Source organism: Lonchura striata, chromosome 3 (genome assembly GCF_050655825.1).
Source record: "Lonchura striata isolate lonStrDom1 chromosome 3, ASM5065582v1, whole genome shotgun sequence".
Taxonomy (NCBI): Eukaryota; Metazoa; Chordata; class Aves; order Passeriformes; family Estrildidae; genus Lonchura; species Lonchura striata.
This window is the reverse complement of record NC_140705.1, coordinates 791,212-804,621: the sequence shown is the minus strand read 5'-3', so window position 1 is coordinate 804,621 and position 13,410 is coordinate 791,212. Positions and strand designations below refer to the sequence as shown.

General features: G+C 73.0%; 1 protein-coding gene across 2 annotated transcripts in view; it reads left to right on the top strand.

The window, feature by feature from the left end:
* DNMT3A (DNA methyltransferase 3 alpha) overlaps nt 1-13,410 on the top strand; it is a 32,735-nt gene that overhangs the window by 4,020 nt on the left and 15,305 nt on the right. Inside the window, exons 2-4 of one of the 2 annotated variants that reach the window (XM_077782499.2) lie at nt 3,855-4,021; nt 8,019-8,123; nt 12,092-12,407. In XM_077782499.2, coding sequence (XP_077638625.1) covers nt 3,953-4,021; nt 8,019-8,123; nt 12,092-12,407 — 490 coding nt within the window. In that variant the 5' untranslated portion in view covers nt 3,855-3,952. Of the gene's footprint in view, nt 1-3,854; nt 4,022-8,018; nt 8,124-12,088; nt 12,408-13,410 lie in introns of both variants that reach the window. The other variant, XM_085574214.1, reaches the window with a different exon arrangement.

Sequence of the window (13,410 nt, the reverse complement as noted above, 5' to 3'; positions counted from 1 at the left end):
GAGGTCAAGGCCACGGCGGCTCCGGCACAGCCATCTGTCGGAGGCGAAATTGCGTAGCCGGGGGCCGCCCACCGTGTTCCTGCGGCCCCCACGCCGAGGGGCTCGGGGGGCTCCCCCCGCCGTGAGTCAGGGCTGGGGGGCGCGGAGGGCGGGGGTGACTCACGGCCGCCGCTCCGGTCCCCTCTGAGTCAATCCCGGAGTTGTTCCCTGCTGCTGGGAAGGAGGAGGAGGAGAAGGAGGAGGAGGAGGAGGAGGAGGAGCGCGGTGGCGGCAGTGACTCAAAGTGACAACAACAATAATAATACGCTGCGGCACTTGTCACGGGAGAGGCGCTTGGCCGGGGTCCCTCGTGCGTCCCCAGCGCCGCCGGCGCACGGGGACCCCGGCCAAGGCGGGGGTGCCACCGCCGCACGCGGGGTCACCTCGGGACGGGGCGGGGGGGCTGCGGCGGCGGCGTCCCCGCTCGCCACCGGCGCGGGGGGCTGCGGGGGACCCCGCTCGCCGTCACCTAAAATGGCCGGTTAGGTCCCTGCAGGCTCCCGGCTGCGGCACGGCACCGCCGAGGTCCCTAAATATATTTAAAAAAAAAAAAAAAAAAAAAAAAGAAGAAGAAGGGGAAAAAAAAAAAAAAAAAAAAAGGCGGGATTTCGGGTGGGTTTTCCATTTTCGTGGCTGCCGGTGGCTGCCGCGTGTCTCGCCCAGCCGGCGCAGGTAACCTACTTCGGAACGCCTCTGCCGCCGCGGCGAGCGTGACTCGCCGGTGCTGCCGAGCGGGAGCGGCGCCGCCGGCTGCGCTGGGGCCGCCGCTCGCCCGGCCCGAGCCGCGGGGCCGGCGCCGCCGGGGACGCGGCGCCCGCGGGGCTCCGTCCCCGCCGCGGCTCCGTGACCGCCGCCGAGCCCGCCCGCGGCCGGGGGATGCCGCGGAGCGCGGTCCCGGCGGCCTGAGGCGAGGGCACGGCGCCGAGCCCCCCGGCCCTTCCCGTCCCGTCCCGTGCCGCCGCGGCGGGCGAGCGCAGCCCGGTAAGAGCGCGGGGAGCGGGGCCGGGAGCGCCGCCGGGTCCCGCCCGGCCCCTCCGGCGGGGCCCCGCGGGGCGGGCAGCGGGAGGCGGCCGGGCCGCGGCGGCTCCGCGGCTTTGTTCGGCGGCCGGGGCTGCCGCGGGGTTTGTGCGCAGAACAACTATTTTTAGAGCGTTCGGAGACCATGTTGGCTGGAAGCGAATCAAAGCCGCGAGCTGCCCCTTCGGCAGCGCCGGCCGGGCTCCGCCGCCCCCCGGGGCTGCCGGAGGGACCCCGGTGCCGCGGGGGCTGCGGGCGGTGCCGGCGGCACGGCGGAGACCCCCGGCTGCGCGACCCCCGCGCCCCGCGGCGCCTCCGGCCGTGGGGGATCCCCGAGGTGCCCGGTGCGGCCGCGGTGTCCCCGGTGCTTCCCGCCGCACGTGTCCGGGCCGTGCCGTGCCGTGCCGTGCCGTGCCGTGCCCGCCCCGGGGCTTCGGGGATGGTGGGGGGCTCCGCCAGCGGCACCCCGGGAGGCGATTCGCGGGGAACGGGGGCCGAGGTGCCGTGCCGTGCCGTGCCGTGCCGTGCCGTGCCGTGCCGTGGGGCTGGTGGCACAGCCGCTGACAGGGGGGCCGGTAGCGGTGGTCTGGGGGTGCGGGGTGCCAGCCTGGCCCCTCACCCGTGGGCATCGCGGTGCCAAGGGGCCAAGTGCCGGGCCGGGGCCGAGTGTGCCCGCGGGGAGCTGCCGTGGGCACCCCTGTGCCCCCAAGGGGATGGAGCAGGGATGGGGCCGGGGCTTCCCCGTGCTGCGGAGGGAAGGGGCCGGGGAGTCGCTGCCCAGCGCCCGCTGGCCGGCACAGGGCTGTGCCTGGGGGTCCAGCGTGCACCCCACAGCCCCGTCCGGCCTCCTGCACCCCCAGGTCCCACACCCCAACCCTCCACCCCAGCCTGGAGCCGCCCCCCACTCCCCCTGCCCCCATCCTCCCCCCAGCGCAGCCCGCGAGAGGGGCAGGGCGGGCTGAGCTCCCCCGGCCCCCGGCCCGGCACCCCAAACCCCGGGGGTCCCCGTGCCCGTGTCGGGGGGCGGCCGCGGCCCCCCGGCAGCCCCCGCCGCTCCGGCCGCGGGCCGGGGGGATGCCCTGGGCTGGGAGAGGCGCCGAGAGCGGCGTCCGGCCCCCCCGAGCCCCCGCCCGAGCCCCCCGCCCGCCGCTGGGAACGGCTGCGGCTGGAAAGCTCTAGAAACAAATTGCAGCTCCGGTGCCAAAGGCAACAGCAGCCCCGGCCATGGCGAATGCAGCGTTTGCCATAGCAACAGGTGCCGGCTGGCGCCTCCCCCCCGGCCCCCCGCCACCGGCCCCCGGCGCCCCGCAGCCGGCCCCCGCAGCCGGGACCCCGCAGCCCGTCCCGCACAGCCCGCACCCCCGGAGCCCGCAGCCGGCATCCCCCTGCGACCCGCACCCGCAGCCAGCCTGCACCCCCGGGCTCCGGGAGCCCCAGGCAGCACTCGGCCCCCCCACCCCTGCACCCTTTGCACCCCACAAGCCCACCCCGATGGCCCTGCCAGCCCCCTCGCTACCAGCACCCTGTGCCCTGCAGCCAGCACCCTGCACATCCTACACCGTGCACAGCCTGCGGGGTGCCCCACACCATGTGCCCCACTCACCCTGCACCCCAAACCCTGTCCTGTGCCCCCTGCGGCATGTCCTGCACCCCGCGCGCCCCTTGTACCCAGCACCCTGCACCCCACTGCCCTGCCGCCCCTGTGCCCTGCACCCACAAAATGCACACTGCACCCCTCGAACCCCACACTGCACACCCCCCTCCATGCACCTCACAAGGTGCACGACGCACCCCCAAACAGGGCCTGGGCACCCCGTGCTCTGCAAAGGACACCCCACACTGAGCATCCTGTGCTGGGTGCCCCGCACCACGCCGTGCACCCATCACCCTGCACCCTGTGCCGTGCGTCCTGTACCCACACCCTGCACCCCACAGCATGGACACTGTGCCCTACAACTGCACCCCACAGCATGGACACTGTGCCCACACCCTGCACCCCACAGCATGGACACTGTGCCCACACTCTGCACCCCGCAGCATGGACACTGTACCCACACCCTGCACCCCACAGCATGGACACTGTGCCCACACTCTGTACCCCACAGCATGGACACTGTGCCCACACCTTGTGCCCCACAGCATGGACACTGTGCCCACACTCTGCACCCCACAGCATGGACACTGTGCCCTACAACTGCACCCCACAGCATGGACACTGTACCCACACCCTGCACCCTACAGCATGGACACTGTACCCTACAATTTCACCCCACAGCATGGACTCTGTGCCCCACAAGTGCACTCCTGTGGGCTCCCCACACCTCACACTGTGCCCCCTGTGCTCCACACGCTGCACCCCATGCTGTGCATCCCTCACCCCATACCCTGCACTGACACTGCACCCCACACTGTGCACCCCTCATCTCGAACCCCTCACCCACACCATGAACCCCTCATCCCCCACCCCTCACCCACATTGTGCATCCCTCATCTCCCACCCCTCACCCACACTGTGAACCACTCATCTCGCACCCCTCACCCAAAGCATGAACACCTCATCTCGCACCCCTCACCCCCATCGTGCACCCCTCACCCATCATCCGCACCGTGCAGCCCGCACCCCTCACCGCCCCGGGCGGGCCGGGGCTCGGGCACCGGGGGCGATGGCGGGGCAGGAGCCCAGCCCGGCCGAGTCAAGGCTGTGGCACGTTAATAATTGCCGGGGCCGGGGCCGGGCCGGGCCGGGGGCGGCGGGGCGGGCGCTCCCCCTGACCCCCGTCCGTGTCCGCTTCCCGCAGGGCCAGGAGGATCCCGGCAGCGGCGGGGGACGGTGCCCGGACCCCTCCTCGGCGCGGCGGGCTCCGCTCAGGTGCAGAAGCGGCCGGCCGGCCCCACGATGCCGTCCAGCGGGAGCCTGGAGGCCGGCAGCCCCGCGCCCAGCCGCGAGGCGCTGGACACGCACAAGGTACGGCCCCGCCGCGGGCTCCGCTCCGGGGACCCCGGGCTCCGCTCTGGGGACCGGCCCCGCCGCGGGCTCCAGCTCGGCCCCGCTCCGGGAGCCGCGGCGGGATTCGGGATTAGCGCGGATTGAGCTATTCCTGGCGCCGGGGAGCTCGGGGAGGGGATGGGGACAGAGACCTGCTGTCACCTCCCGGCTGCGGCTGGAGCTGGGCAGAGGGCTGGCAGGGTGGGGGTGTCCCCAGGAGGGGGTGTCCCCCAGGATGGGGGATGTCCCGGCCCTGGAGCGTGTGCTGGGTTCGTGCCCTGTGCTGGGGCTGTAAGCCTCGTGCCAGCCCTGCTCCCCCTCGGGGGGTCCTGCCCGTTCCGGGGTCCCTGCACGTCCTGCACGTGTGATGCCAGGCTCAGGAAGGACACCCCGGCCATGCACACGCTGGGCTGGGGTGGCAGCTCCCAGTGCCAGGGCTGGCCAAGCTGCTGCTCTTCCCGTGGGGCAGAGTGTCCAGCAGCGTGGGGCAGGGCTGGTCAAGGCGTGGGCACCGGGGCTGCAGCCAGCTGGACACCGTCCCACTGTGGGCACTGCCAGCTCGGGGTCATCCCGGTTCCTGCTGGGCAGCTGGGCCCGCTGTTCTCACCCGTCAGAGCTCCGTCCTCCAGCCACTGCTCCCAGCGGCTGGAGGGCCCGGCCGTGTGTCCATTGGAATGTGCCCATGTGTCCATTGGGAAGTGCCCGTGTGTCCATTGGAATGTGCCTGTGTGTCCATTGGGATGTGCCCATGTGTCCCCTGGGATGTGCCCATGTGTCCATTGGGAAGTGCCTGTGTGTCCATTGGGATGTGCCCGTGTGTCCATTGGGAAGTGCCCGTGTGTTCATTGGGATGTGCCCACGTGTCCCCTGGGATGTGCCCACGTGTCCCCTGGGATGTGCCTGGCACGTTCCTGGCACAGCCGGGGCACGGATGCCCGGGCGGGTCGGTCCAGCCCGGCAGTGTTGCCGGCAGGAGCCGGGAGCGGGGTGGATGTGCAGCCCCCGTGCTTTGGGGCGGTTCTGGGGGCATGCAGGGCAGAGCCGGGCAGTGCCCGGTACTCCCGGTGCCCCCGGGAGCGGGCAGAACCAGGGCAGTGCCCGGTACTCCCGGTACTCCCGGTACCCCCGGGAGCGGGCAGAGCCGGGCAGTGCCCGGTACTCCCGGTACCCCCGGGAGCGGGCTGGGCCGGGCAGTGCCCGGTACTCCCGGTACCCCCGGGAGCGGACTGGCCGGGCAGTGCCCGGTACTTCCGGTACTCCCGGTACCCCCAGGAGCGGGCAGAACCAGGGCAGTGCCCGGTACTCCCGGTACTCCCGGTACCCCCGGGAGCGGACCGGCCGGGCAGTGCCCCCCGCGGCAGCAGTGCTCGCCGGGCGATGTCCCGGGCTGACCCGCGGGATGCGGCGTCGCCTCCCCCGCGGCCCGCGCCGAGGTCACCGGGCGGCGGCCGCAGCCCGGGGCGGGCGGGCGAAGCCGCTGCCGTGCCCGCGGCCCCGCGGGTCGGGCCGGTGCCGGCGCTCCCGGCGGGGCCGAGTCCCGCTCCGGCCGGGCAGGGCTCCGCAGCCCCGGGGCCGGCTCCGCGTCCTGCCGCGGCTCTGCCCGGCCGCCGTGCCCCCGGGCCGTTGCTTGGCAGCGGAGCCGAGCGGCACCGGGGACGTGCCGGGAGCCCGGGGACGGCACGGGGTGATGGGTGACTCGGCTCCCGGCGGGATGCGGCACCGGCCCCGCTGCCGGCCCGGGGGCAGAGACCCCCGGAGCCCCCTGCCAGCCCTGCCGCTGCCCGGGCCGCACCCCCACGCCTGCCCTGCTTTTGGGGTGCCCGCCGTGCCCCCGGGAGCGTTCCCTGTCCCGGCGGGTGCCGGGAGCGCCTCTCATCCCACAGCCCGGACCCCGCCGTCCCCCGCCGTGGCAGCCCTCGAGCCAGCTCTGTCCCTCCAGCTGCTCACGCTGGAGGCCCCCTGGCCTCGCTGGCACCCATGGGCGCTGCCCAGCTGCATCCCCTCCTGGCCGTGTGAGCCTGGCTGCCACCTGGTGCACATGACACCCCCAAATTTTCATGTGCAGCTACTGAATGCTGCCAGGACCTGGACGCCTTGAACTGTGGCGAGGGACAACTGGCTGGGGCAGTGCCAGCAGCCAGGCTAGGATGGGCAAAGGGACAGGTGCCAGGGCAGGACTGGGGCAAAGGGACAGGTGCCAGGGCAGCACCAGGGCAAAGGGACAGGTGCCAGGGCAGGACTGGGGCAAAGGGACAGGTGCCAGGGCAGCACCAGGGCAAAGGGACAGGTGCCAGGGCAGGACTGGGGCAAAGGGACAGGTGCCAGGGCAGCACCAGGGCAAAGGGACAGGTGCCAGGGCAGGACTGGGGCAAAGGGACAGGTGCCAGGGTCTCCTCGGGGCTGGCCTGCACCCCTGGGCTCCGTGGTGCTGCCCTGGCTTTGCAGCGAGGCACAGGGAGCCTGTGGGGCAGGGACCCCCAGAATCCCCCTCAGGGAATTCTGCACCAGGATGGTGGAGCTGGATCTGGGGTCCTGACGTCATCCTTGGAGCCGTCCCAAAACGTCCCAGCAGGATGCCATGGGGAGCGGGGCCCGGCCCTGGCAGAGCCCTGCGTGCTGTTCTGTGTGCTGCCCTCATTCAGCGCTGGGCATGCCAGCAGGTGCCAGGGCTGGGGGTCCCTGCACAGGGCTGGGGGTCCCTGAACAGGGCTGGGGGTCCCTGAACAGGGCTGGGGGGTCCTTGTAGGGCTGGGGGTCCCTGAACAGGGCTGGGGGTCCCTGCACAGGGCTGGGGGTCCCTGAACAGGGCTGGGAGTCCCTGCGCAGGGCTGGAGGCTGCCCGGCCCCACAAGCAGGCGAGTGGGGCTGGGACAAGCACGGCTCTGGAGGGACACCACAGGCCTGGGGACACCTACACGTGGCCCCCGTGCGTCCCACATGCACCGAGACCGGGCAGGGGGCACGGGGGCAGCAGCGGGCACAGGGCATGCGGCTGAGCCTGGGGCGGGTGGCACAGAGGGAGCTGGTTTGGGCACCACGGCCGGGCCACCACGGCCAAGGCACGCGGTGTGTCCCAGTGCCGCGGGACCCCGGTGCCGGACCCGCGGGGACGTTCCGGCCGCCCAGCTCGGGGGGCACGGGGCAGGACTGGCGCCCGGCGGGCGCGGGGCCGCGCGGCCACCGCTGCATGCCGGCGCTGTCTGGCTGCCAGCCCCATCCCCTCCCCGGCCTCTCCCTCGCCAGCCCCCCACCGGCCTCTCCTCCTTCCCCTGCTCCCCCTCCGTGGCCTCTTCCTGCTTGGCTGCTGCGCCGGGATCTTCTGGGGCTCAGGTGAAACCGCCCCCGCGCCGTGCCGGGCCTCGCTGCCCCCTGCCCGCGTGTGCCCCGCGGTGCCGGGCGCGGGACCCCCAGGCGGGGCAGCCCCCGGCACGCGCGGCCTCAGCACGGGAGCAGGTTCATTTCCCGGAGCCGCCGCCATGCTGGCACACGTGTGCCGCTGGCACCGGGGCCGGGCCGCCGCCCCGGGCCGGGGCGTAGGGCGCTGCCACTGCCCCGGGGCACGGCGGGGTCCCCAAAGCGGGCAGCTGCCGGCTCCGAGGGTACCCGCTCCTGCTGGCCTCGTCCCCGGGGAGCCCACGGCTGCCCGCAGCCGGTGCCGTGAGGCGTCCCCACGGCCCTCGCCACGCTCCGCTCTGCTGGGTGGCAGCGGCGGGCGTACGTCCCGAGCCGGCCGTGGCACAGCGGCGCGGGGCAGCGGGGTCACCCGGGCCCGTGCCGCAGCCCGAGCGGGGCAGGAGCCACTGCCGCCCTTCGAAGTGCCACGCTGCTGCCAGCCCGGCCGTGCCACCGTGCTCCCGCCCGGCCGGGCAGGCGCCCGTCCCGCGGCGGTGCCCGCGGCACCGGGATCGCCGAGCGGCAGCGGGGCCGTGCCCGGCCCGGGCTGCCGGCGGCGTAACCGCCCTGTGTCTGCCCGCAGGGGGAAGAGGAGCCCGAGGAGAACCCGAGCAAGGAGGAGAAGCAGGAGCCGGGGACGCCCATGAGGAAAGCCGGGCGGCCCGGGCGGAAGCGCAAGCATGCCCAGGTGAGCCAGCGGGCACCAGGGCCAGGTGAGGGCAGTGGGTGCCCCCACAGGGCTCTCTGGTTCTGCTGGCAGAGCTCAGTGCCAGGGCCAGGTGAGGGCAGTGGGTGTCCCCCACAGGGCTGTCCTGCTCTGGTGGAAGAGCTCGGCTCCAGGGCCAGGTGAGGGGCAGTGGGTGTCCCCATGGTGTCCCAGCGGGGCTGTCCTGCTCTGGTGGCAGAGCTCGGTGCCAGGGCCAGGTGAGGGCGGTGGGTGTCCCCATGGGTGTCCCCATGGGGCTGTCCTGCTCTGGTGGCAGAGCTCAGCACCAGGGCCAGGTGAGGGCGGTGGGTGTCCCCGTGGGTGTCCCCGTGGTGCTGTCCTGCTCTGGTGGCAGAGCTCCTGGCGTGCCACGGGCCAGCGTGGCTGCCCTGTGTGCCAGGGTGCTGGGCCAGAGGAGACCCGAGGGCAGTCGGCGGGGCTGTCCCTCCCCTCCTGGCCCTTGGCGAGCCCTCCCGTGCCCGGTGGTACCATCGTGCTCCGTGTGGCTCCGCTCGAGGCCCCACCGTGCATCCGCTCCCTGCCCGGGTGGCTGGGACCCCAGTCCCCTCCCTGGGGCTGCTGGCCATGGGGGGCAGAGCCCCCGAGCCTCTGAGGGCCCCCTGGCTGCTGCCCAGGGGCCGTGCCCACCCAGCACTCCGGGCTCGCTCAGCCCTCGCTGGGCCACGGGCACCGTGCCCGCTGGGGTCAGCTGGGAGTCACGGGGTGCTCAGGGCTGGCACGGGGCCCCGGGGCTGAGGACACTCATGGCTCGTCCCTTCCAGGCCGTGGTGTGTCCCGGTGCCACTGGGGAGCCACCTCCCTGCGGGGTGGCCAGGTGGCACCGGGCCGCTGCCCCAAATTCGGGCTGGGTGGAGGAGCAGGTCCCCGGGACGCTGAATCCCCGAGGGAAGGAGCCCTCGGTGTCGGGCTCGGACGGTGTGCCCGCTCCTCATCGCCCCGGAGGGGACAGGGGTGACAAACGGGCCCAGGGCAGGGCTGGGCCGGGGGCACGAGCAGAGCCCGGGGCACAAACAGAGCTGGGGCACCTTCGCCCTCAGGATGTCACAGATCCTTTCTGCAAAGTTCCTGGCAGCCCAAAGGCTTCCCCCTGTGCCAGCACGTTTCGGGTCCGAGCTGCCTGTCCCCGCGGTGCCCGATCCGTGCCGTGCCAGTGCCAGTCCCCACGGTGTCTGATCCCTACCAGCGCCAGTCCCCGCGGTGCCCGATCCGTGCCCGATCCCTGCCCTGCCGGTGCCGGGGGCACGGCAAAGCCGGGGCGGCCTCCCCTGGGCCAGGGGCGTGCGGGGCTGGCCGGGCTCATGCCGACAGTGCCCCGGGCCGGGAGGAGCCCTGGGCCAGGGGAGTGGTGGTGCCAGGAGGAGCATGCCAGGGCCAGGGAGCCTGCTGGAGGAACAACGCTGGCACGGGAGCAAGCGGGCAGCACCGTGGCAGTGCCAGGCCTGGGAGCCGGGGGGGCTCTGGCCAGCAGGGCCAGCAGCCCCGGGAACCCCCGGCACGGTGCAGGAATGGCAGCGATGCCAGGGCAGCGGGCACATCCTGCCCCGCAGCCGGGGCTGGGTGCCCGTCCTGTGTGCCCCAACACAGCCGCACTGTGCCGGTGCTGCTGCCCGTGCCGGTGCCAGAGCTGGTGCCAGAGCTGGTGCCAGAGCTGGTGCTGGTGCCGGTGCCAGAGCTGCTGCTGGTGCCGGTGCCAGAGCAGGTGCCAGGGCTGGTGCCAGAGCTGCTGCTGGTGCCGGTGCCAGAGCAGGTGCCAGGGCTGGAGCCAGAGCTGGCCCTTTGGCCAGCAGCTCCCAGTGCCAAGAGAGCAGAGCTGGCCTGGCCAGCCCCTGGCATTGCCAGGGAAGCCCCTGTGGATGTGAGCTACTGAAACTGAGGAGAGCTGGCACAGGCCACGGGCGCCAGGCTGGCCCTGTGGGCATGACCAGGGGTCCCCAGCACCCAAGTAAGGTCCTGGTGGGCAGGCGTGTGGCCAGAGGGTGCCCGGTCACGGTGTGAGAGGGCACAGGGTGCTGCAGGGGGACTGCAGGAGGCCAGCTGGGCACAGCCCTGCGGGGACGGGTGTCACAGTGTGGGTGAGCTGTGCCCGGCCACGCCGAGCTGTGCCAGGCCGTGCCAGGCTGTCCCGTGGCACACCGTGCCACGCTGAGCCACGCAGCGGCGTGCCACGGCTCCGGGACCGGCGTCCCCAGGCCCAGCTGCCCTGGCAGAGGGACACCCCTCAGCCCTGCCGTGCTGCCAGGGTGACAGGGCCACCTTCCCTGGGCTGGGGTGGGCACGAGAGCCCCCGAGTGCCAACCGCCATCATCCCTGTCCGGACAGTGTCCCCAGTGCCACCCTGTGTCCTGGGCAGCAGGGAGGGCACAGGGCATGCAGAGCAGCTCCTTGGCACAGGCCCAGCACAGGAGGGAGCAGGGAAAGGCAGAGCTGTTCCCAGGCCTGGCAGCAGGGGAAGAGCCGGGTGGGTGGGCAGGAAGCTCTGGCAGGGATGGGGACGGGGATGGGCACGGGGACGGGCAGCGGGACGGGTACAGGGACAGGCCGGGGTGGCTCCTGGTCCCCCGTGCCCTCCCAGTGTGAGTGGCAGCACTGGGACGTGCTGGTGGCATGGGGCTGAGCTAGGCGCGCTCCTGGCCCAGGTAGGGACGCTGGGGTGCCCAGGGTGGCCACGGTGCCCACTGGGGTGCCCAGGGTGCTGGCTGTGCCTGCTGGGGTGCCAGGAGTGGTGGCTGTGCCCGCTGCGGTGCCCGGGGTGCTGGCTGCAGAGGGGCTGGCAGCGGTGTGGCCAGGTGGGATGGACAGGGCCCCCCTGAACCCCACAGCCCCCAAATCCCAAACCCCCCAAATCCCCCAGCCCCCCTGAGCCCCCCGCACCCCGCAGCCCCCGCGGCCCCGGCCCCGCAGCCCCCCGCCCGCTCGGGAGCGCGGCCCCGGCCCCGCTGTCCCGTTTCCTCCCGGGCAGCCCTGCGGCCCCCACGATCGTTCTGGCACGGATGCGGCCCCGGCAGCAGCGGGAGCGGGGCCAGGGCTCCGGGAGCCGGGGAACTGCCCCAGGAATGGCACCCGAGGGTGCCCAGGGACAGCCCAGGGACAGCCCAGGGACAGCGGCTCAGCGGCGTCCTGGTGTGGGACTGTCCTGGTGTGGGACTGTCCTGGTGTCACACAGAGCCCAGGTGTCACACACACACACCTGTCACACACAGTGTCACACACACACACACACACCTGGCACTGACCCCAGCCCTTTCCCCTCTCCACACTGACCCCGGCCCTTTCCCCTCTCCACGCTGACCCCAGCCCTTTCCCCTCTCCTCACTGACCCCAGCCCTTTCCCCTCTCCACGCTGACCCCGGCCCTTTCCCCTCTCCACACTGACCCCGGCCCTTTCCCCTCTCCACGCTGACCCCAGCCCTTTCCCCTCTCCTCGCTGACCCCAGCCCTTTCCCCGCTCCAGTGCTGACCCCAGCCCTTTCCCCACTCCACAATGACCCCAGCCCTTTCCCCTCTCCTCACTGACCCCAGCCCTTTCCCCTCTCCACGCTGACCCCAGCCCTTTCCCCACTCCAGTGCTGACCCCAGCCCTTTCCCCTCTCCTCACTGACCCCGGCCCTTTCCCCACTCCACGCTGACCCCAGCCCTTTCCCCTCTCCTCACTGACCCCAGCCCTTTCCCCTCTCCTCACTGACCCCAGCCCTTTCCCCTCTCCTCACTGACCCCAGCCCTTTCCCCACTCCACGCTGACCCCAGCCCTTTCCCCTCTCCTCACTGACCCCAGCCCTTTCCCCATTCCACGCTGACCCCAGCCCTTTCCCCACTCCAGTGCTGACCCCAGACCTTTCCCCTCTCCACACTGACCCCAGCCCTTTCCCCTCTCCACACTGACCCCAGCCCTTTCACCTCTCCACGCTGACCCCGGCCCTTTCCCGCAGCAGGCCGACGGCAGCGACGCCCCCAAGGACGGCGCGGCTGTGCCCCGGTGCCCCCCGCCCTGCCCCGACGCCGCCGCCGAGCCGCTGCCCAACGGGGACGCGCGGGGGGACGCGGAGGAGGCCGGGGCGAGCCCCGGGGGCCGGCCCGAGGAGGACGAGACCGCCAGCCTGGCGGGCGGCGAGAGCGGCCGCGGGCTGGAGAACGGCCGCTGCACCCCCCGGGACGGCCTGGACGCGCCGGGCGAGGACGGCGAGCTGGCCCCGTCCGACCCCCAGAAGAAACGCGGCAGGAGGAAACTCCTGGAGCCCGCAGAGAAAGGTAAGAGCTCAGCCCGGGGGGCTCCCCGCTCCAGGGCCCGCCCAGGGACCCTCGGGGACCCCTGAGCCCCAGGGACCCCCGGGGACCCCTGAGCCCCAGGGACCCCTGACCTCCAGCAACCCCCAGGGACCCCTGAGCCCCAGGGACTCCTGAGCCCCAGAGACCCCCAGAGACCCCTGAGCCCCAGGGACCCTCAGGGACCTCTGATTCCCAGGGACCCCTGGGGACCACTGAGCCCCAGAGACCCCCCGGGACCCCTGACCCTCCAGAGACCCCCAGCGCTGCTGTCCTGCTCCCTGAGGGCTCTGGGCTGGGCAGCGCTGCCACAGAAGGAGAATGAGGAAGGGCTGAGCCCCTCCCTGCCATGTGGGATTTGGGGTGGGGGCACGGTTCCCACGTGCTCATCCCGTCCCCCATCATGGCCTTTCCTGCCAGCAGGAACAGGGATTGGGCTCCTTTTGCTCGGTGCCCCGTGGTGCCAGCACACCCCTGGTCCCCTGTGCCACCTCCCTGGCACCTGTGCCCGCCGTGGCAGCCCTGCCCGTGCTGGGGGCGTGGGGGCCACGGTGCCCAGGAGCCGCTGGCCTCGGGAAGCGGGCAGGGCAGAGGGGCCAGCGAGTCCCAGCTGCACCCTGGGGCACAGCTCAGCACAGGGGTCCCGAGGGTCCCGGGGCATTTCTGAGCCATGCCCAGGTAGTGCAGCCCCCCCATGGCACCAGGCCCAGGACACGAGGGACAGGGACAAGCTGGGGACAGCCCGCCGAGCAGCCTGCGGTGCTGCAGGGCTGCAGCGTCTCTGCCGGGGTAAGGCTGAGGGAGCTGCAGCTGCTGAGCCCAGAGCAGAGCGGGCCCGGGGATCGCTGGTGTGACACCTGCAGGGAGGGCTCTGCGGGTGAGCCCGGCCCGGGTGAGCCTGGCCTGGGTGAGTCCCAGGTGAGCCCCAGGTGAGCCCCGGGTGAGCCCCAGGTGAGCCCGGCCTGGGTGAGCCCAGCGCTCCCGGGGC